This window comes from Macaca nemestrina, chromosome 14 (genome assembly GCF_043159975.1).
Source record: "Macaca nemestrina isolate mMacNem1 chromosome 14, mMacNem.hap1, whole genome shotgun sequence".
In the NCBI taxonomy this organism is placed as follows: Eukaryota; Metazoa; Chordata; class Mammalia; order Primates; family Cercopithecidae; genus Macaca; species Macaca nemestrina.
Window position 1 is genome coordinate 106,392,571 of NC_092138.1, and position 24,854 is coordinate 106,417,424.

The 24,854-nt window shown below is 42.5% G+C and overlaps 1 protein-coding gene across 1 annotated transcript in view; it reads right to left on the reverse strand.

The window, feature by feature from the left end:
• LOC105463905 (proteasome 20S subunit beta 7) overlaps window positions 1-24,854 on the reverse strand; it is a 63,374-nt gene that overhangs the window by 23,657 nt on the left and 14,863 nt on the right. Inside the window, exon 6 of the mRNA XM_011711322.2 lies at window positions 7,997-8,055. Within this exon, the coding sequence (XP_011709624.1) occupies window positions 7,997-8,055 (59 nt within the window). The remainder of the gene's footprint in view (window positions 1-7,996; window positions 8,056-24,854) is intronic.

The following is a 24,854-nucleotide window of genomic DNA, read 5'->3' on the forward strand; positions in this document are numbered from 1 at the left end:
CCATTGTCTATGACCACCACCATATGCCTGTCTCCAATATTACGCTTTCAGATAAGAAGGACTGTATCTATCTATATCACACTATAAATTCACCAAGCCTGATGCCAGCACAAATAATCACATTAGTCGTTGCTATGCGATGTTTGTATCCTACTACTGAATAACTAAAAAAATAAAAGCAGCTGCCATATTTTAGAGCCAATTTTGTGTGAGCCAGCATCTAAGGTGTTTTACAGGCCACATCTAATGCTCACAGCAACGTGCAGGCAGGCAGGTAGGTCTCTGTTCCGATTGTACAGACGAGGATGCCCCTCTTCCCAGAGTCCTGATGTGAGGACAGAGGAAACAGACCTGCAGCCCAATCCTCTAGTTCCTAAGCCCCACGCCCCTTTCCATGCGACCATATTGAACTCAGGCTATGTTCTCCTTTGGGATCATTCTATATGCCAAATTGCACAGATTTTTTAATCAAAATAATGTAGATCTCTCACACTGTTGTCCATCTGCAAAGCACAAATGAACCTGCAACTCAGTGTCTTCCTAATACTGGACTTATTAAAAAAACACACACAGTTACTTCTAAGATTTGCTGTCAGAAAACCATACTGGTATCAACTCTCATTATTTAAAGTGGATCTATAGCTGCCTGCAATGACAGATTAATTCTGTTTCCTCAGTAGCTAGGTGTTTGGCATCACGTTTGTGAGGTAACCACAAGCCTTTAGGGCGAAAGCTGCTCACATCTTTAGCAATCTATAAGGGCTTCTCTAGAGGCCAACACTTGCCGAGTGATGAAATATGACTCCATAAATCAGACGGCTGAAGTAGCGCTTGTATACGTCACCATCTATCTTCATAGCTTCTCTCTGAAGGGTGTGGGATAGGAGCTCATCCCTCGGTATTGCAACCAGAGAAAGGACCATCACAGTTGGCATTGACTAAGCATGTGCTACTTAAAACTGAAGACACACTAAGACTAGGAAAAAAAAGATCCTGCTGGTGTTAGCACGCCTCAGGCAGTGGTAGAAGCTTCAGCAACTCATCTTCAAAAGGCAGAGAGCCAGAGCTCTAGAAACCTGCAAAAATTGGCTAAGCCTGCAGTCTTCATTTCTTTAAGTTGAGCATCTTCAAAGTCTAGAATTCTAACTGTAGGGCACAGCAGCTGCCACTGCAGATCTGATCCTCTCAGCTTTTGGCAGCTCTCAACTTGAGATTCTAGCAAAAGAATTTTTCAAGTTGCTATTATTGCCTGTCATGGATTTATAAATATTGTGCACTATCTGCTGTGGCATGGCTCTCATGGGACGCCAGAGCATGCCAAATGCATAACAGAATGAAAAACAGTTTCTATTCTTCAAATAAATGCTAATTTTTTTTTAACTGTGCTCACACGATGTGTTTGGTGACCAACTTCAATAGTACAGAATATGTATCAGAGAAGGGGAAAAAAAAGCTGATTGTCTTTTCCAGCAGCATTCAGCTGCTACTTTCATTAAGCTTGTTTAATTAGATTCCAGATGCTAATTTGCAAGTCGATACCAGAGGGTGCAGGACAGTTTGCCTTTGAATCATCTCCCTGTGATGTGAGGGTCCTGCCGCACACCACTACCCTTCAGCGGCCCTCGCACGATATTCTGACAATTAGTGCAAAGAGGGGGCAGTATTGATCTTGACACACTAAATATTAATCTTCTACCCATTTTAATGAATTGTAATCTCCCAGAGTTTAAATTTCTCAGTAGGCCAAATGAAAACATCCCTTCTTACAAAGAAATGGAATGGAAGGAAAACTCACCTACATTATCGGATTCATTTAATTCTCTCTCCCTTAAAACCAAATACATGTTTCATTTTAGAAATTTTCAAGATACATATCTGCCAAGCTAGCACCGTATTTCCAGGTACCATGGTCAAACTCCTTATTCTTAACTGGAAAATGGACTGAAAATGCCCCAGCATGGTTATCACTAGTTTTCCTGTCCAGCTAAGCTAGCCTATGGGTAACAACCAGGACCAGGAGCTGAATTCTTATACCAGCCTTAACAATAGAGAAAAAAAAATCTGGGGGAACGCTCTGAGCAATTCATCATCACCAAAAAAACCTCTCATCTAACTGACCCCTTGTCATCAGGTCAACTTACACTTTTTATCCACCCATTCAACACATACTGGCTGAATACCTACGACGCACCAGTCACCATACTAGGGCAAGGGAACAGAAACGACCAGGTGTACCCACAGTCCCTGCCAGAGAAGAATTCAGGCTCACAGCAAGGGAACAAACAAAAAAATGAAAATTAGAAGACCACTCGAGGTAGCGTTTAGGCCAAAACTGGGTGAGACTTTTTGAAGATTTTTAATGTGCCCTAAGCTCACAGGGTTAGTTGAAACTCAGGAACTGAGGGCTTTTACTTGAGGCAAGTCATGGCTCAGATAACTTTAAACAGCAGAAGCCCATCTTGGGCATTTACAAATCCCAGCTGGGTTTCACTCTTCCGCTTTTTTGGCCTGTAATTTCCCAATGAGCATTTGCCCTTTGCCCCATCTTCATTTTCCCTGTGTCCTTAATGGGGTGCTTGCTTTGCTGATTCTGTGCCCCAACACTGCATGCTATTTGAGAAGTGTGCTGGTTATCATCCTCTGTTATCTTGAAAAGAGGTTCAGCACTTTCCGGATAAGAAGAAGAGAAAGTCCCTTCCATTTCCCAGGTGTTTTTGAGAACTCAGACTAAGCTCAGGGTTCTCCTACTGTCTCAAGGCAACACACACATACTGAACCTCAGGAGCTAAGAACAGAGATGATTTCATGGCCCCTGCCCTCAAGGAGCTCCCTCTCTCACTGGCATAGAGGAGATGCCTCAGAAAACAACAGGACAGGTGTGTACAGTGCAGCACAGGGACACAAATAAATGAAGCAGCAGGCCGGGCGCGGTGGCTCAAGCCTGTAATCCCAGCACTTTGGGAGGCCAAGACGGGTGGATCACGAGGTCAGGAGATCAAGACTATCCTGGCTAACACGGTGAAACCCCGTCTCTACTAAAAAATACAAAAAAAAAAAAACTAGCCGAGCGAGGTGGCGGCGCCTGTAGTCCCAGCTACTCGGGAGGCTGAGACAGGAGAATGGCGTAAACCCGGAAGGCGGAGCTTGCAGTGAGCTGAGATCCGGCCACTGCACTCCAGCCTGGGTGACAGAGCGAGACTCTGTCTCAAAAAAAAAAAAAAAAATTAAGCAGCAACTGAGGGTACTGCTGGGGGGCACCAGAGGTAAGGAGTCCATGGCCAGCCAGTGCACGCTATATTCAAAGAACAGTGAGCAGACAAGAATAACCAAAGGGAACCTATGTTCCCCCAAAATTTAATCCCTGGGCTTACACGTGATGGTGATATATGAATCATTTTTATTTCTATTAATAGTATGTACCCACTTTCATGTGTCTTTAAGAAAAATACAGGCTGGCCATGGTGGTTCATCTGAACTCAGGAGTCTGAGACCATCCTGGGCAACACAGTGAGACCTCATCTCTACTAAAATTCAAAAAAATTAGCCAAGCGTTGTGGTACACAACTATAGTCCCAGCTACTTGGGAGGCAGAGGTGAGAAGATCACTTGAGGGTGGGAAGTTGAGAGTGCAGTGAGCCCTGGTCATGCCACTGCACTCCAGCCTGGGCAACAGAGCAAGATCCTGTCTCAAAAAAGAAAAAGAAAAGTAGAACCAGTACATCAAATCCAGGATTTCAGATATAAACTGTATTTTAAAAATAAATTTAAGTTAAAAAGGTGAATCAAAGTGGTTGTGGGAAAGATGGAGAATGGAACTGACTGAAAAGGGGCCCTCAGGGTTAAAGAAATGTTCTCTGTCTTCATTTGAGTGCCAAAACCCACTGAACAATATACACTCAAGATCTGTGAGCTTTACTCAACGCCTGTAATCCCAGCACTTTGAGAGGCTGAGGCAGGCGGATCACGAGGTCAGGAGATCGAGACCATCCTGGCTAACAAGGTGAAACCCGGTCTCTACTAAAAAATATAAAAAATTAGCTGGGCGTGGTGGCAGGCACCTGTAGTCCCAGCTACTGGGGAGGTTGAGGCAGGAGAATGGCGTGAAGCCAGGAGGCAGAGTTTGCAGTAAGCCAAGATGGCGCCACTGCACTCCAGCCTGGGTGATAGAGTGAGACTCCGTCTCAAAAAAAAAAAAAAAGATCTGTGCACTTTATTATATGTAAAATATACCTTAATTTATTAGAGTTAATTTAAATTTTCAAAAAAGTTAATAGAGCAGGTGGCACCTGGATATGGCAGAAACCTTAAATGTAATGTGTAAATGACAAGTTCAAAATACAGTGATAGGCTGGTCCTGCCCAATAAATGTTCTAATAGCTACAGTTTAAAAAGTAGAATTAGATGACATTTTATTAATATGTTTATTTAGCCAATATACTTAAAACAGTACCATTTAACATATAATCAGTATAAAAGTTATTGAGATGTTTTAAAAGCTTCCTGCATTAAGTCTCTGAAACCTGGTGTGTGTTTTCCACTTACAGACCCTCTCAATTGACATTTCAAACGCTCAATAACCACCTGAGGTTAGCACTGGACAGTGCAGCTAGAGATGACGAGAATGCAAGAAAGGTTTTTAAGGTGGGAGGAACTTGTATTCCATAAATATTATAGTCCAAAGGCCCAGCACTATCCAAAGTACAGGTTTGTAGATCAGGAAACAGAAAGACTTTGGGCTTCCTCTATTTTGTTATTTGTTTTAACAATAAAGCCAAGAGTTTGTTTCATAAGTCTGGCCTAAAAATTACTGTTGGTTAAAAAATTTGTTATTACAACAGCCTAAAACTGCCCCTTTGCAACGCAATTCTCTGTGAGTGAGTGGCAGTTACTGTCCTGGCAACCCATTCTAGGTGTGAAAGGCAGCAGTGCTGTTCTCCTGGCTTTCTGTCTGAGACACATCCAGAAGCCTTTCCACACTGAAAGGAAACAGCAGGCTTAGTCACCCAATTCTGTGGTCTCTAATTAGGCAAGAAAAGTTATCCTGGGCTTCTGGACACAGAAAGTAAGTCTCCCTGGAAAGAAGGAAAAGTAAAAGTTTGGAAATTTTAAACCAAAATGTCTTTGTTAGGAGTTCTATACAAACGCAGAACCAGAAATGACAGTTACCTTGGCTGAATCTAAAATGGTGTCCTCTCAACTTTGCTAGGCAGTCTCGGCCTTCATTTAATATTCACCAAAAGCAAACACTGTGGTCAGCACAGTTAGTGGCTTGGTCTTCGCAATAAATGTTTCCTACTAACTATTAACATCTCTTGAGATCTTTAAACAATTATCTGCTGACAGCTGTTATTCTATTATGTGCCTTCTGTTTACTTTCAAACTCAACCACTAAAGAAGAAGGTACCATCTTCACCTTAATAAAGTGATTTTCGGCCGGGCATGGTGGCTGACACCTGTAATTCCAGCACTTTGGGAGGCCAAGGTAGGCAGACTGCTTGAGCTCAGGAGTTCCAGACCCACCTGGGCAGCATGATGAAACCCAGTCTCTACAAGAATTGCTTGAACCCAGGAGGCAGAGAGGTTACAGTGAGCCGAGATCATGCCACTGCACTCCAGCCTGGGTGACAAGAGTGAGACTCTGTCTCTCCCTCTTTTTTTTTGAGACAGAGTCTGGCTCTGTTACCCAGGCTGGAGTGCAGTGGTATGATCTCAGCTTTCTGCAACCTCCGCCTCCCAGGTTCAAGTGATTCTCCTTCCTCAGCCTCCCAAGTAGCTGGGATTACAGGCGCCTGCTACCACGCCTGGCTAATTTTCATATTTTTAGTAGAGACAGGTTTCATCATGTTGGTCAGGCTGGTCTCGAACTCCTGGCCTCAAGTGATCCCCCTACCTCGGCCTCTCAAAGTGTTGGGATTGCAGGCATGAGCTGTTGCGCCCGGCCGAGACTGTCTCAAATAAATAAAGTGATTTTCACTGATTGTCAGTGTGCATGTGGTTTCAATAACAAGTGAATAAAAACCAGTCACCTAAAACTGTCCATTTAAATAATCAATGTGAAATAAGAATATGGCCAACCTGTTTCAAGGTCTCACAGCTAATGCAGAACCAAGTGCTCCCAGTTATGGACGCAACTGATCTAAGAAACATTCTTCAGATTGATAGTATCAATTTTATTGAAGGGATGCTGACATTCCCCTTTACTTCCCAAAATCACATCAAATATTAAATTCACAGCCTTTGAACCATTTCAAATCCAAACTCTAAATAAGGTAAAATTAAGTCACTTCTAATGTACCTCATACTCTCAACTTTTCCTGCAATTCTCATTTTTATTTAACATACACAAGTCCAATCAAAGCTTTCAGGAAGATTTGAAAAGATTAATGTGTTTTAAAGAAGGATTTGGCATTACTGAGGTGATTTTCTTAACAAAACTCCGAGTCTGCCTCCCTGCACCTCTGTGAATTCTAATGGATGTGTAGAACCTTAGGAACTCCTCTCCTGTAGTTAGAAGACTGGGGAACTTTTTTCTTTTCTTTTTCAAGTGACCTAGTATTAATATATCCTATTTTTTTCTCTGTATTTAAGAAGGCCAAACAGAAAATAATGCTGATATGGGAACAACTGTTCACATGGAGAAATGAGAACAGAATCCCAATCTCATTTATAGTCTATACTTGGACTTGTTTACTATTCTTAATTGGAACAAGACACCATCATTTTTAGTATAAAACCCCTAAATTCTATACACTATGTTTTAATTCCTGCAGCATCCGAGAAGGGAAGGAATCTAACAGAGTGACCAAGTCACTTATTTGAGCTGCCCCCATGTACAGGGGGGAGGCGCCGCAGTTTCCTGCAGAAAACCCCTGTCTGTCCTGGCTGATCAGCATCTTTCATCCTATTTTCTCTGGCTCTGACAGCACTTGGTCCGAACCTAAAGGGCAGAGAGAGCTTCAGAGTTCCAACGACACTTGGTGCTCCAATGACAATGAGATGACGGAAGAACAAAGTATTTTTAATATGCAGTCTTTTCCAAAGATGACTGGACATAAGGCACTGTCAAAAAGCAATTCCCAGAGACACCCTCTGGCCCCTAAACAATACTGCAAAGTCAGAAATGGCAGAAACCTATATACTAAGAAATAGGGTAAACCACTCATAAACTACCTATTAATTGTTAAAAAGAAGTTGATACTCCCCATCAAAAAATTAATAACCATCAAAAAAGCTTATGTGCCGAATGCTGGTTTAGCGGCAAGGATGTAGTGCCGTGGAGGAATAACGTGGTACCATGATGGATCCAGGCATATCCAACATTCCTGTGACAGTGACCATGGAAGAGCTGTGTATTTGTCCTGAAGATGTGGGGGGTGGGGACAATCTATCATTAAAGTAGACAAGTGGAGTGTCATTCAGAAGATACCACCTTCCCCCACCACCAAAGAAAATACAATAAAAGAATCTCTCATACATGTATCTGAGACACCAGATCACTACACTCTGAGATGATTCCACCACATGCATGGTCTTGTCCCCATCTTCTGCCAGATGCAGAATCACCTATAGGGATTTTTAAAACTGCCTCCATTTTCAGGTTATGTCTCTGTAACATGCAAAGACATACACCGTTTTTTCTATTCTTAGTAAGAACAGAAAAACCTGTCATTTTGAGATATCGTGACACAGAAAGCTTGGTGCACAAGAAAACATTCCACGTTGTCGCTGCCTTTACAGTCCAGAAGATTCCTAGACAGCCCAAAGCCCAGAGCAAAAAGCTGGATAGCGCTGGTGCCTCAAGCCCAAGGAAGGGCACAGCTGGGCCACTACAAAAGGAAGCTGGTCTCTTCGGCAAAGAGACCATCTGTGCCAAAGAACATTCCAACTAACAACAGTGCCGCACAAGCTCGGGAGGAATCAACAATCAATTTGTAAATGTTCAAGACAAAACCAGAAAAATCTCTGAAAGAGAATAAAACTGCAGGGACTTACATACCTCCATGTCTGGCCTAAACTTATCTTCAAATACAGCCATTGCTGCCAAGGAGCCAGAACCTGTAAGAAAAAGGTGCACTTTTAGTGTATTTTATGATATACCAGCTTCTCCATCTCAAGTTTACCTAGGGGCAACAAAAACAGCAAAACATGCCCAGTGTCTCATTCAAGTGCAGTGTAAATATTAATTCCACAGGGCCACATAAACCAGGTGAAAACAGTGCTCTTCAAAAGCCCGGAGTCACACTTACCACTATCTAAGGTAAATCTGCAACTGGTCCTACTTCCACCACTGACAGGTTTAACTGTAAATTATTCACAATAAAATGCTGAAGCATGAAAATGAGGTTATGGAGAATTTGGATTTTTTTCAAACAGTGACTGCCACATAATTTCCCATGTTCTATGTTGTGAGTCTAGTGCTCCATATTGTGCCTTGGCAGGCTGCTGGGTATAGCGCTAAATAGCAAGCCAGTTCGAAAGAAAAGATTGTTTTAATGAGCTGGCCCTGGTAGAGTCACCTTGACATGCAGGGAAGAAACTACCGCACCAGCAATGGTAATAGAACTGCGAGCAGCAGCCACCAGGTTATTCCAGCTACAACTGTAAAACACTTTATTATGTGGCATTTATTTGGAGCTATTATTTTTAGTTTGTACTTTGAAGAGTAACAGCTGAATAGACAAAATGACAAAGAAACAAAAATTTATTATCACAATAGCAAATGGCTGAAAGGTTATGCTGCATAGACATTAACAGATAGCAAATTTATCCCTACAAAAGTAGGATGTAAAGGCATTACGAATAAGTGTGGGCTCCCTTTGAATGGACGCAAAAGGCAGCTCAGCACTCCTTGAAAATTTAAATTTGCTTTGTTCAAAAACCAGAGAATCCTTAGAAAATCATCATCTTGTCTTTACAGGTCCTGGCAATATTTCAGTATACTCCACTTTTGGAGAGAGGATAGAGTTGCCCACAATTTTTTACTCCAATTAGAAGATTTTTTTGGCATTTATTACTTTTTAACTTGTTTTGCATAACACTATCTATTTAGCTAGGTCACAGAGAAAACCATATTTTCTATTTAAAATGATTTGTGTACATCGCTTGACCACCTCAATGGTTTAGCAAAAGAAAAAGGCAGCGATTAAACAGTTTCAAATGAGGTGTCCTGCTGATTTTATCAAGTCTGCTGAATGTATAATGAAAAAGGAGAAGCTGACAGCAACGCCGCGTTGAGAAAATACAGACTACCTTATCTGAACCATTTAAGGAGGTCCAATTATAGATCAAATTTAAAGGGTAGAAACAGCAGATTTACAGACACAAATCAATGAACATGGTAATCCCGATGAATATGACAGATACTCCTGTTAGGGAATATTGCTGCGGTTGAGGATCATTACCTTCACAGTACCGGATACATCACATCTAAAGCAGTAGGAAGCGTCAAGTGTAGACCAGCATTACAAGCAATGACTATTCATTTAGGCTTTGGGAGCAAAAGGCAACCCCATTTTCCCCCCCTCACAATTTTTTCTCCTTTTAAAAAAAAACTAAAATGGCGATCTAAAGGGACATTAAAAGCCCTCTGAAAAGGAGACAGAAATTAAACAGATATAAAACTAGTACACTCGGATAAAACGAGCACATAGGCGAGAGCAAATTCAGCAAAACAAACCTCTGAATTTCAAAGTAAACATGTCCTTGAAGATGTGGAAACAGGGTCAAACTCCACCAACGTTCTGTGAGTCACACGTTTACTCTGAGATTCAGGGGTCACGGGGAAAAGCAACCTAAGTTGCTGTTTTCAGGCCCAGGTGAGAGCCAGTCTCAGACTTACTAGTAAAGGCAAGCTGGTTTTGTGTGGAAAGCGAAAGACAGCTGCCATGAATGAACGAGGCAACTGCAAATGAAGAATCTCAGCAAAAAACACTTCTAGATATAAACCAATCCTGCAGAGCATTTGTGAGCAGGCTGGCCTCTTCCAAGGAAGTCCAGGAGTATCTCCACGAAGAGCCCAAGGGTGATCAACCAGAGGTCCGAAATAAACATTTAAAAAAGGACAAGGAGAAGGCAGGTATTTAGCTAGGAGCTAACAACTTGTGGAAAACTGTAATGAATTGTTAAAAGAGAAAAACAAGCTTACCTTAAAGGCATTTTTCCTTAAAAATCACTAGCTGTTTTTTCCTCCGGGGCCATTCCTTTCTTTGGCAGTTTCACAGTAAATTTTTTTTCTTTTTTTTTGGCTCTATTCTTTTTCCTAGGCACATATATTTCCTTCTGCTCACCTTCACTCAATAATTTAAGAAATGAAAAATACTTCCCTCCCCAAATAATTATTTCTTTAAATCCTGGCTGGGCGCGGTGGCTCACACCCGTAATCCCAGCACTTTGGGAGGCCGAGGCGGGCGGATCACGAGGTCAGGAGATGGAGACCATCCTGCTTAGCACAGTGAAACCCCATCTCTACTAAAAATACAAAAAATTAGCCGGGCGTGGTGGCGGCGCCTGTAGTGCCAGCTACATGGGAAGCTGAGGAAGGAGAATGGCGTGAACCCAGGAGGCGGAGCTTGCAGTGAGCCCAGGTGACGCCACTGCACTCCAGCCTGGGTGACAGAGTGAGACTTTGTCTCAAAAACAAAACAAAACAAAACAAAAAACCTTTTTCCTGCCTAGAAACAATACTACAGACAAAATTTCTATAAGTGGAAATCACACACTAAACCCACAGACTCTTGGAACAAAAGAGTCTCTCTCCAGTGTGGGGAGGCTCTCTACATTATCAGACAGGCAATTTTGTTATGTTTTTTTTAGAGCTGAAAAGTATAAGACAAGTGAACATAGGACTTGGGACTTTTACTACACTGTATTTCTGACTTCCCCTTTTTGTACCTCAAAAAAATATATACATATACACACACACGTGCAGGCACACACAGACACACTCTCGAGAAGTTTTCTCAAAAGCAGGAGCTTCCCAACCTGATTCTGCTTCCCATGAAATCAAAGACAAGTGGGCCCCAAAATAAACTTGAAAGGGAAATTCAACATTAAAAATAATTTCCAAATCACTTGCAAATTAGCTCCTGCTCCGAGCTTTTCAGGAAAGGAGGACTTTGGCGCCCCCCTTTTCAGAAACACACAGAAGTGTTTGGAGATAGAAAACCTGTCAACAGGTTTGTAGGTACCTCTGAATGTGTGTCTGCCATTTAGAAAACTGGGGTGAGAATTTAAAATACAACTGCAATTGCCTGAAGTGACAAGAGAACATCATTTCAAGGCAATGCAGTGGGGGACACAAGGAACAAGAAATTGGCCATTTAAAAAAAAAAAAAAAAAAGATGGTAAACTAAGACCAGTATTCTTTAAAGATAACTTCATTCAAGTTTCCTAGATACTGGTCCAACATCCAAAACCATATACAATAAATCACCAGTCAAATGCCATTCTATTACAGCCACTATGTGACCTGTAAAATGTTAAAATATTATATCCTCTTTCCCCATAAACCACTAACAACGCCCTGAGACATTGTTATTTCAGCATCAACTACCTAAGCTGGCACCCTCTTCAGAAACAAAACCAAGGTGAAAATCTTTCGAAGGATCATTTGCTCTGAGTTTTTATTCCAAAAGCAGAGACATCTTAGACATCAGAACTGTCTGATTTCCCATTAAAGAAACAGATACACAGAAAAGCCAGGGGACAGTGTGGCCAAGACTGGGTCTCTGCGGCACGCTCGAGTATGCCAGAGAAGGAAAGGCATGTCAGAGAGGACATGCAAGAGTGAGGCCTCAGAGAACTTACTCCAGTTGGGAGGAGAAGGAAGCCAAAGAGAAGAACAAGGGCCTTCTGCTGAGCACCCGCCAGGTGCCATGCAGTCTATTTTAGGTCATTTCATCATCCTCATAGCAACCCACTAACGTGAGAAAGCTCCTTGTCTAGGACTACAGGAAACAAGCACAGGGGCAGGATTCCTGTCTCAGCTGTGACCCTATGTCGCGCTCTCATACAGAAAGTCCTATATACCACAATACAGTTGAGAGAGGACATGCAAGACCTTCCATGACCAGGTTTCTACCTCCTTCTGCTCCCTCCCATCCCCCATACACACCCCTGATACTCCACCAACACCACACTGCCCATGATTTCCTAAATGCCCATGCCAGTTCAAGCCTATCTCACACTGCACATGGCAGTCCGTTTGCCCCGAGAGTCCACAGAACTCCCAGTCACCCTTCAAACTCCAGCTGAGAGAACACTTCTTCCTAGAACCCGTCCTTGGTCACCCCCCAGCCACAGGGTTTACCACTCTCATCTCTGCAACTTGTCCATCCTTTCATATCCACAGCCCTCATCGCCAACAGTCTCTGACACATGGCAGCATTAGGAGAGACGCTTATTGAAGTAAGCTGCACAAAAAGGTGAGGCCAACTGTCCAAATGAGGGAGCCGGAAAAAACTCTGAGCTGCCCCTGAAGGCGTGAGGATAGCAGTAAATGCCTTGATAAGGTGTAAAGCAATATTTATTGCCTAGTTTACCATACTAGGTTGAATATAAGACAAACTCAAGTGTAAAGCCAGTTCAATTTTCTAAAAGGAAAAAGGGCTTTAAAACCGCAAAACCAAGTCCTATTGTACGTCCTAGTCCAGTCCAAACCACTGTGATATCACAGGAGTGAACGGCCCTTCCTGGATTTCTGCATTATATTAACACTACTGACACTCCCAGTCTCATCAGTAGTTTCCATGAAGCTGCTCCCTAGCAACCTTCACCAAGCCTGCCTTTTCAGCACACCCACGGTTACTGAGTACCCAGTATTGCTTCCAGAACAAAGCTCTTTGAAACAGAAAAACAAGGTGCAATTCAGTGACCAGCACTTAGAGAGGTGACTATAAGTAAGGACACTATGATGGCTACCTAGTCCCCTCAGACTGACCTCCTGCATCAACTGCCCTCCCCTGAGCCCACCTAGATACCCTGCTCAACACTCGCCACCCCAACCCACCAAGGAGCTGGGCTGTGGAGAGACAGGGAGGCAGGAAGGACAAATGTCTCCTTCCCTTTCACCTGCAGGGCCCTCCCCCATCCACTGCACACACTCCACAGCTGCTCCAGCTAGGTCCTCATTCAAAGAGCTCCTCTGCAACCAATGCCCTGTGGAGTCCTGGAAAGAGCACCCGGCCTGTTTCCCAGTTGTGTTAGGGCCAGACTCACCCACAGACCCTCGAGACAATACTCTGGGTCACCTGCATCTGCTAGGCCCCGGGAGAAGGGGTCCCACCCTCTTGTCGCCTGCATCTGCTGAGCCCCGGGAGAAGGGGTCCCAAGCACCATTTCCACAAGGACCACACCTCCAGCCAGTCTGTTAAAATGAAACATCTTATAACAGCAGGCCCACTGGCTTATAAACAAAATTACTAGCTCCTCTAAGAATGTAAAATGAAAACCCTGAAACTCAGAAAAATACATGCAACATGCACAACATTAATAACTAAAAAGAGCTCACAGATAAATACATCAAGACTCCAACGGAGAAGACAGTAGTTTACAAAAGAGAAAAGGCAGAGGCCAATACACATTAAGCAACACTGATCAAGTTCACTAGCAATCAAAGAAATACGAATTGAAGTAAAATAACTACTTTTTGCCTTTTAAATTAGCAAAGATTAAAAAGAATAACAGTGCTGACAAAGGTGTGATCAAATGGGTACTCTGACACACTTGGAGCAGCAGAAATGGATAGAACTATTCTAATGGGCAATGTAGAAACATCAACTGGAAATCACACAGCTACACATACCCACCAAACCAGCAAGTCTCTTAGGAACTTATTCTAAAGAAACACATGGACAAGTACCCAAGTCACGTATCTTAAAAGATCACTGTTTAGATTAAAGGGGAAAAAAAAAATACCTGGAAGTAAATGTAAAGGTTCAACAACCAGGAGCCAGGGAAAATCAACAATAAAATACTATACACACAGACATTAAACATGACAAAGTAGAAATACATTTTTTTGGCAATGGAAGCTATCCATGCTATAATATTTAGTGGGGGAAAACATGTTCCAAAGCAAACTTAACAGATACACTTATGCACTATATATTATACAAACCTGGAAGCACATAAATCAAAAGATTAAGCTTATTTTCTTTTTGTTTACTTGTATTTTTTAATTTTTCTTCAAAGTGCATACATTAATAGCAATTTTTTAAGGTATAAAAAATTGGAGAAAATCTAACATTGTGAGGGGATGGAAAAACCAAGCAAAAGACCAAGACTTTGCTAGCTGTCATAGTCTTTCTGTATAACAGCAGCAGCAGGCAGCTTATTTCTTAAATTTGTATACAAGGGCCTAAAGGTCAATCCATGCATGAGTCAACAGACCCAAAGAACAGCAGCAATCAATCATCACAAACAAATACCCCAATCTCTCCTTCTCACCGTCCTTAAGAGGGCTTCCTTAGGACTGTCTTAGAGGTACAATCATCTTAATAATGAAGTCCTCTGAGCATTTCAGCATGGGGCTAGACCCCACTTATCCAGAAGTGTACTCTGTGGCAAACACAGCACTGAACAAACTACAACAGATGCACACAGTACTTAAGAACTTTCACAGCAGAGTCACATCAGTTTTGTTTGCTCTTCAGGCATGGCAAGTAGTAGCAGTCCCACTTACAAAAGGAGAATAAAGCTCAGAGATAAGGAACGTGCCCAGATCACACAGCCAGTGATAAGCAAATCTGGGATTCTGAAGCCAGATCTTTCTGAATTTAAAGTGTGCGATGTTCTTTCCATTCCACCACGTTTGCCTCTTAAATAGCAAAGCCAAATGCTTGAAATCAAGATTAGCAAGTAAGCCTGGGAGATGGAGCTATCTTTTCTTAGCTCCCCACCCCAAAAAAGCATGCTTTCAAACTTGCTTTTTCTTTAGATTTCAGCTCGATTACCACACACATCTGGATATAGTTAATTTGTGTTGTTTTGCTTGGAAATTCAAATGAGATTGGAATTTAGTTAAATATTTTAAATGATTAAACATATGCCATTCACTGTTTAGCAATGCCACTCAAGTATCTGTTATAACAGCATTTATTTTAAAATAGTCTCATTCAAAAAAAAAAAAACCTGAAATTAGTCTCCATTTTCTAAAACCTCTGAAAGTGTTTCGATCTTAGCTTAACAGGATTAGTAATTCACTTTGAAACTAACTTTTTCTAAGAGAACAATCCAATTCAGGATGAAATCTGAAATTTTACAATCTAGATATTGCTTTTACTTGTTCTACACATTTAAAAATGTGTTATTTTTCTATGTCAGAGTTCACTAAAATACTCAACAAACTTAGCAATTTTATAATCTATGTTATTAGATATGCTAAAGAAACAGTAAGACTGAAATAATTTCCTAAAACCTGCTGCTTCTAAGTCAAAAGCTAGGAAGGACCTGAAAGGTAGAAATTTGCTTTTTCTAATAAGATGCTCACTAACTCTCAAACTGGGGAAGGGGAAAATATTTATTGAGGGTCTTAGGTCCTGGACCCTGAACTCAAGTACTGGGAGTATTTGCCCCTTTTACAGACAAGGAAATCGAGACTCAACTGGTTCCAAATAGTTTGCCCATGGCAAGAGTCGACGGGAAGCGGGGCCAAGCTTTAAACCTAAGTCCTGTTCTGAAGCATGGGTTATCAAGCTCATGCACCCTTCAGAAGGGCAACTTCCCACTCTTTCTTCAAACAACCCATTCCCAGGTGCCCACACAGCAGCGGCAGGCTCTGGGAACACCAAGAGGCACAAGAGGTGGCCCAGCCCTGGTGCTCCCTAGCTGTGGACATCACTCTGAGCTCTGCAAAGCTGCCAAAGTTGCTCCAGGAGGCACAAGCAACTGCATTAAGCACAACGTGAATGCTGCGACCGGAAACCATGGGGCACAGCAGCCCTACCGAACTAGGTTCCTTTCCTGAACAAGGGGCACAAGACAGGAGGCGCCTTCCTCAAAGAGTGGCTCTGAGGGTTGCACAAGATGGCGCGTGTAAAGCAAAATGCTGGGGACACTAAAAGCTCAAGAAAAGCTGGCTGATGAAATTCCTCTCCGACAAGATCCTGGCCCTCCAGGCAGCTATTTTATACAATCACTCTCAGTGAGTCCCAGGGTTGGCAGCTTTCATGGAAACAGAGGTCTTCAGAATGTCTTTCTCAAAGTCATGAAGTCATGAGAGGCAGCAGGAAATGGATTTCTACCACTTTTCCCCAAATCAATTTAACCAGATCTTCTCAGGAAAAAAAGCTGCTCCTTCTGCTAAAGAGCGGTCCATTTTAAGCAGCCAAGGACCTGTTTGCCACCGTGGCCTGCCAAGGTGTAAGATGTATGCGGTGATAACAGAGTCACACACAGAACTTTCTAATCTATCAGTGTCAGCTCTCCCTGACAGAACGCTTACTCACACTTGCTCATTGTTAGTCAACTGGCCACTCATTCTGGGTAAAATTTGGTGCTTTCCACATACCCACAGACTGGGATCATTTTTCACTCCATTCCTGCCTCCAAGGCCTCGTCTCCTGGTACTGGTGCTTGCTCTGGAGGCCGACAATGCCAATGTGTGCAGAGCTGATTGATGAATATAAAACAAGCTGGGCACCGGGGGACCACGTCCAGCCACTAGAGAGCAGTGGAGCACCTCTCACTGCTCGGTAGAGCACACGCCGGCTTTAAATGGTTTAATTGTATGCATGCATTTCATTATAAGTCTTGGCCAAAAGCTCCTGGCGAGGCAAGCCAAGCAATCAGACAATCTTGCATCGCTTGCTGAAATCCAGATTTGTCCTTTGTCAGCATAAACAGTTTAATTTGATGTTTTCACTCCTGAGTAAGCACCGAGTATTACATTTAAACCCCTCATGAGGGGGAAGAATGCTTCCTTTTCATCAGTAAATGTACCTTAATGTCAAAGTCTACCTTTTATTCCCAGTGAATTGAAAAAAAAGTATTCCATTTAATATGCTAAAAATATTTGTAAGGCATTCAACAATTTCACTCAAAAACTAATTCCTCAAAAAATGGAGTTCCTTTTCTAAATGTAATGCAGTCAAAGAGGAGTTAAATTTCACCCTAATAATTTAAAACACCACTTGAAGGGAACAGGGATTTTTCTTATAATTGCAACTGCAACATCTCATTGAACTGACAGGTTATAAACACTTATTCTTCAGAAAAGACTAACAATCAGGGCATCAGGGCCTAAAATGTGAAAAGTTTTATTTCATTAATGCATTTTAATGAAATGTCACAAGATATGGAGCGAGAACATCTTTTCCCTAAAACACAGGTGTCACCTACCCTTTCACAGGACAAAATGGAGGATGAAAATTACCCAAAAATGCGCCTATCTTAATCAGTCCCCTGCACCATGAGGCCCCACCGGGAAACCAAAGCTGAGTGCAAGGCATACACTCTGCCTCCTGCCGTGGGAGTGCAGGGCAGAGGGAGCTGGCAAGTCTCTTAAAGGCACCCTTTACTCAGCTCCATATTTCAAAGTAACTTCCCAAATTTCAGGGCATTCCACTTTAACTGATGGACTAGACGGTATTATTTTCATTGTATGGATGGAAGAAGCTAAAATTCACAGAAAGGAAGGAGGCTACCCAAAGTCATGCAGCCAGAAATGGCAGCACGGGTACATGAACCCAGATCTGGTTAACAGCAAATCCCTCGTTCTATGAACTACACAGTGAAAAGCCTTCTGATGCCTAAGATGACTTTCCACGTAGTCTGACCAATGAGGAAGTAAAAGGCATCAAGCACTAGGTCATAAGCATATAAAGGCATTTTCCTTTAGCAGGGGCACTCTGGTCTAATTCTGAAACAAGAGCAGATAAAGATGAGCTAGTTAACCTCACTCTCTCTCAGTGGGGTTTAAAGCAAAGAACTTTAAACTGTTAGCATTTCCTTTAACCGTTCTGAAAAGTGCTCTGGCAAGGGCTTTACTTGGTTGTAGGCTAAGGACAATTCAAATCAGGAGACTTTGTGGTAAAATGTCAGAGCAGGGAAAAAAGGAGGAAGAGCACCCATACATTAATTCAATATCTCACCATTTTGTCTATAAAAGGCGTTTAATATTTTTTTACACAGAATCAAGAACAAAATCCAATCTAATTAGAATAGATTAAGAACTGGCAAGGGCTGACTATATTACATTCCCTGTAACAATATGATGAATTTTAGAAGTAAATATTTTCTCATTTCCTGATATCATGGCACCATCTATTGGCTTAGTACCACCTTTGCAGCAACCAGGAAACAAGATGCATTCATTCAACTTTCACGGGCTTTTGGTTCCCAGTTGTTTTATTCTTGGCACTCCATTGCAACATAATTTTAAGATATAAAATCCATTCACTGCACATTTTAAATCTTCTAAAATGCATCTTATATTAAAGCAGGAAGTGCCAGAGAAATCTTGACACAGAGAGCTACACACAGAAACATGTATTGGCACTAAAACATGCTACATACAAAAGACTTATGTTTGGTATCTCACTTCATGCTCACACATGAAGTAAGCATTACAGAAGAAACCAATGTTCATAGTCAAACAGCTAAATGAATGTTGGACTTAAGACCTGAACCCAGGCTAAGGACAGTGGCTCACGCCTATAATCCCAGCACTCTGGGAGGCCAAGGCAGGAGGATCACTTGAGACCAGAAGTTCCAGACCAGCCTGAAAAACACAGTGAGACCCAGTCTCTACCAAAAAAAATAAAGGAAAAAAAAAAAATTCAGTGGTGGTACGCCCAAAGTCCCAACTACTTGGGAGGCTGAGGTGGGAGGGCCACTTGAGCTCAGGAGTTTGAGGGTACAGTGAGCTATAATCACACCACTGCACTTCAGCCTGGAGACAGAGCAAGACCCTGCCCCTAAAAAATAAAAACAAATAATTAAGTTAATATCTTTAAAAAATATCTGAACCTTATTTGACTTCAAAAACCAGTTTTCACTCAGCCACACTGCCTCAAAAAATCGCCAAAAGCAACATATCCACATAAAAAGCAGTGATTTACAGAGCATGTGCACATAAAACGTGACCTTTCAGCATCCCAATAACCCTGGGACCTTCCCAAGTCAAAAAAAGTAGCTTCATTTTAGAAATAGGGGTTATGAAGTTGCAGAGGTTAGGTGACTAGGCTCTGGTCAAGCAGAGCTAGGACCAAAGCAAGGGCTTCCACCTCTTTTTCTAGAATCCTAAGTGCTACTTCATTCAGGAGTTTAGAGAAAAGCCTGCTCCAGGCAGTCACTGGCTGTGTGGACAAAGCTCCTGCTGGAATAGGGTCTCCTAGACCTAAGCACAGAGGCAATCCAGTTCCGATGGAGACACATGATTCTAAAGGCTCTTATACACAGTCAACCACATGGCTGACCCCAGAGCAGGCAGAAGAATTTCCAGCAACACACGGCTGTGAAGTTCATATATATGCCCTCTGAGGTTTTTATGAAGTAAACATGCTGCTAAATTTGCATCCAATTTAAAAATTGAAAACGAATACAGAAGAAACATTTGCCATCTTAAAGTGCACTAATTTGATCCAGTGCAGGATAACTTTCAAAATCAAGTCATGTGGCGATATCAAAGGATCTATACAAAGGTTGTACTTGAGTATAAAAATACAGAAAAGGTTGTGCTTTAGTATAAAAATACAGAAAAGCTTGTACTTTAGTGTAAAAATACAGAAAAGGATGTTCTTTAGCGTAACAATGGCAAATCTTAACTCCCTATCCATGTTCCTAAGTTCTCACTTAATTGTAAGATTCTTCTGCCCACAAGGTGAGACATCCAGCATGCTTACTACTCTGTCCCACATCTTCCTCACTGCTTGGGGGCCCTGTAAACTGGGACTTAGTAGGTGCATTCCAGTAATTAGGAAACTGTATAACCAGTTTATCTGGAGAATTTTACCTGGATGGCCCTGGCAGTGACCCCAAGTCTTCCCTAATGGTGCATACCAATGTTTATTCCTTAAGTTAGCATTCCTAAATTGTCCAAGGACCTCATTTTCAGGAATGTCATGCTTGAAATTTTATTCATGTTAATTCTCTATGTGGATAAGCAGGCAAAAACAAAAATTTTATATACCTTGCCAATGCTGCTACAAGGAACACTGCCAAGCTAATAGCAAAAGATGGTCCCCAAGCTTCTTCTGACACTACTTCAGCTTGCCTAATAAAGAAAAGCTGGCAAGTTCAAAGAATAAGCTAATTAATCTGAGAATTAAAAGAACCCACATTATGTCTATAAAAACATAACTAAAATGCTTTCCCTTTCTTAATAAAAGTCAAAAAATCTTGCCTAGCTTTTAACAATCAAATGAATCGATCACCAGTAGTCTCTTCCAAATTACTCTCTTAAAAAAGAAGTAAATGAAACAATAGGGATCCTTTCTCTTTTCAGAGAATAAACCACATGCCACGTACCAACAGGAAAAAGTCAGAGACTGAGGTTCCCATTCCCACTCACGTACTTCCTTACTTGTGGTACAAGTAACCTCTCTGAGCCTCAGTTTCCTCATCTTTAAGACAGGGATGATGGCACCCACCTCACAATGGTGCAAAGACTATATCAGTAAGGCATCCCACAACAGGTGTAGGTGCTGTAGCTGGATGAACGCTGCTCTCATTACGGTCAATGTGATGTTCACAAAGGTTTTAGGACAGAAGCTGTCCAGAGGCCACACCACAAACAGTCTGATATATTAGTCTCCCAAGTAAACTCTCAGGAAGGCCAGTCCTCAGACAGGAGGCTCCGGGACCCTACGTTCAATGCAGATCGAGCTGGGCAGCAAGTTAAAGATGAGCAAGACAAGACAGGTGTCTTCTATTCAGTGTAAATTAAGAGCAGCCTTCAGGCGCCTGGCTAGTCGCCAATACAGGCCCATGGGTAGACAAAATTTAGACACCCTTGTCTTCCGGTTAATTTATAGCTTCCAGCTCTTACTGTCAAATTGCTCAGAAAAAAAAGAAAAAAAAAAGATTAATTACAAAGTTTTGCTTTTATTCTTCATAATAAAAAAACTCACAATCTAACTAAAACATGAGAATTCAGATGAAATATTCATTTTCTCACTTAAGCTACAATTACAGAAAGCCTTGATTCCACAGTGAATGCTAATGTTCCATGGAGGCACTTCATTTAGGAGGACCTTCTATTTTATCTGGAGTGTGAGGTTTGGTTTGTAGCTCACTCAAAATAATAAGCATGAATTAAAACAAAATCCAGCCAGGCACAGTGGCTCACGCCTATAATCCCAGCACTCTGGGAGGCTGAGGCGGGTGGATCACTTGAGGTCAGGAGTTCGAGACCAGCCTGGCCAACATGGTGAAACCCTGTCTCTACTAAAAATACAAAAATTAGCAGGGTGTGGCTAATTACAGGCACATGCCCATTATCCCAGCTACTTGGGAGGCAGAGGCAAGACTGCTTGAACTCAGGAGGTAGAGGTTGCAGTGAGCCGAAATCGAGCCATTAAACCCCAGCCTGGGCAACAGAGCGAGTCTCCATCTCAAAAAAAAAAAAAAAAAAAAAAAACTCCGCCAAATTTTGGCAATTCTCAGTTCTCTCAATACCCAGCTCCTCACTCCCTCAAAAGGAAAGGGGAAAGAAGTGGGGGAGGGGAGGGGTGAAAGAAGGGTCGGGAAGCAAAAGAAAAAAGAAGAGACAAAACCACAACAAAAATCAAACTTAGATTAGGAAGAAAGCTAGCCCTGCACAGCTACAACCATGGAACAATGGCTGAAAGAAACTAAGACAGCCACAGAGACAAAGCCCAGGCCAATACAAAACTGTGATCTTACATTCTCTGTCAAGTGCTCCTCTTCACAGTGGACTTGGATTGGAAAGAAACAAAAAGTGAAAATCACGTTGTCTTTGGGTCGTAAAATTGTGGGGTGATATATATACATATATATATAGAGAGAGAGTTTAATTTCCTTTGCTGCAATAAGGCTGTTTCAGTAAACACTGTTTTCAACATGCAGGACAGAGAACCCATGCAGAGAACAGTCAAAAATACAAAAACAAGTACCAGGAATTTGTATATTTTTAGTATTCAGAAGCAAGGCTTAATAGCTAAGTGAAATCACATCTGTAGGATGATAAAATCACAGCAGCTGTGTTGTACTGGGGCTTGCAGGAGATAGAAAAAAAGGGTTCAAATCCCAGCTTGGTCACTTATGGGGCTGAGTAACACTAGGTAAGTTGCTAAATCTAAGTTGCAGGTTTCTCGTCAGTAAAATAGCAATAGTAGCATCCCTTACACTGAATTTTAACTGAAAATAATGTGCCAGCACCCAGTACTCTGGCACTGAGACATTCCCATAAATATGCTTTAAATTTAAAATAATACTAAGATTTAACCAAAAAAAAAAAAAAAAAAAGTAAAAGGACATGTCACATTTACAACACTTTAAACTGGGACCACACAAATGGAACACAATCTAAACCAACTGCATTCCAGGGGTACTGTAAACTGCTAGTTCACAAACAATGAATAGCAGCTAAGGTTTCTGACACTAAGTTTCAGACATTCTTTAGCACAAACAAGCTGGAGAATCAGAAAATTAATTCACCATCAAATATTCACTGAGTTGCACAGGGCTCTGTGAGACCCTGAGAGTAAGGCACAGATGCTGTTCTCAGAGGTCTGGAATTGTGCAGGAGCAGGAGAGACAATGCCTAGGGGAAGCAAAGTGGGGCCAAGGCAGGAGTCCTGGGATCCTGCTTCACTCCTGGGAGGGACTTGTTAACTCTGCCAGGGGCAGCCAGGAGGGAATGGCTTTTGGGCTACTCCAGGCAGAAAATGCGCTTGTGAAAGGAGGCAGCAATGGGTGTTGGGCTCTGTTCAGAGGAGGACGAGGGGGCTGTTGCCACAGAAGCCCAGGGCACAAGGGAAGGAAGAACAGGAAATGAGATGAGAAAAACGGCCTAGAGCCCAACTGAAAAGGGAGGTGGCCCCAAATGAAGGAGTGACTGCAAGACTGCAGCCAAGAGCCAGCGAGGAGCTGGCACTGAGGAAGGCCAGGAGAGAATGATGACAGAAACCCAGAATGTGGCCCAGGGTGAGCTGCTGAGAGATCTCTGTAATGACAGTGGCCATCCCTACTGCCACCACCACTGGATTAGTCCTCATCCTCAACATTTCTGGCCAGGATGCAAGCTCCCTCCCCGCCCCAGGCCTCTCACGCCAATGCTCCCCACAGCTGTCAGCTGCTCCTTCTAACAAGCGAACCTAATCCTCTCATTCCCTGGCTTTCGAGCAGGAAACGTCCAGGACAAAATCAAAACAGCTCCACCTGCGCCTGCAGCATCTGGACCCCCGGGGCCTGCTTTCCAGCCTTGCCTCCACTCCACACTAGGCAACATCCATCCCTCTTCCACCCTCTCCATCTTTGTTTCTGCTGCACCCACTGCATGGGTCCCTTGCCCCGCCCCTACTCACTGCTCCTGCCATCCCCATGCAGCACACTCTGGCCTTTCAGTGCTTAACCACACGGAGCCCTTGTGCACTACAGGCCTGAGTCTATCCCTCGGGGTAAGGGGTGCATAGCACATTCCTACTCATCCCTCAGGCGTTTAAGTGTTCCTTCTTCCCACTTTCACCCATCAGACTGGCAAAAACACTCAGCATCCGTGACGTGGTGGGAGACAAGCGTCCTTGTATTCTCTAGTGGGAGTATAAACTCGTGTCAGCTTTTTGGACAGCAATTTGGCAATAGCTCTCAAAAGGTAAAATGCACCGTCCCTTTTCTGGGCTGCCCAGCAGCTGTATTTCCTGCCTCTGTCCGGAGAATTCCACTGCCATCTGAGCTTCACCAATCACAAGCACCCACCTTCCCCGTGAGGAACTCTCTGGTGGTGGAAGGGATGGGAGGAAGGCTCAGTTCTGCAGCAGCCAGGGTCCGGCACCGGCTGTGCCCATGGCATAGACTGAGACACTGTTCTTGGCCCCAAACCCAGTTCTTGCCCTTCCAACTACGTTGTGAGTCACCTGCTATACTTTTCTCAAAAATCCCTCTCTTCCTTAAATCATCCAGTGACTCAACTGCTTACAACAGAGAATTCTGGTCAAAACATGTGTACACCTTAATTCAGAAATTCCACTGCTAAGAATGTATCTAAATGAAGTATGTATTTATATAAGTAGAACAAGACACATTTGTTACCAAAATATGAAAAACAAGATATTAATTAGAAGAATGGGTCAGCAAGCATGGTATAGCCACATAATGCGATTCTGTACAGCTTGCTATTACAGAAATTCTATAGGCCCACATAAGCTGATGCAAACACTTCATCAAAACAAGTTAATAGTAAGGGAAGAATATTATGTGTAGCATGTGCTCATTTGTGTGTGTTTTTTTTTACAGGGGTAACTACCTGACAGAGAAGGAGATATGTTAAACTATATCATAACACATTTTCTGGAAAAAATACAAACAATTCTTAAGAGTGGTTACTCTGGAGGGATGTGAAGGAGACTTTTCTTATACTTCTTTGTCCCACTTCAATGTTCTGTCATGTTCATAAATCACGTTCATTAGAAAATGCTTGAATGTCACTTGCTCAGAAAGGACTTCCCAAACACCCACTAGCCACACACTCCTTCCTAGTATCCTCACTAATGAAAGTTCTTTTCCTCTGGGGCACTTACCACAATGCATTCTTCTAGCTTCATGTGAATTCACCTGTCTAATGCCTGTCTCCAGCACAAGACTATAGGCTCTGAGGCAGGTGATGTGTTGACCACTAATCTTCCCAGCTCCTAGCAAAGTGCTTGGCACTAACGATGCTAAATACACATCTGACA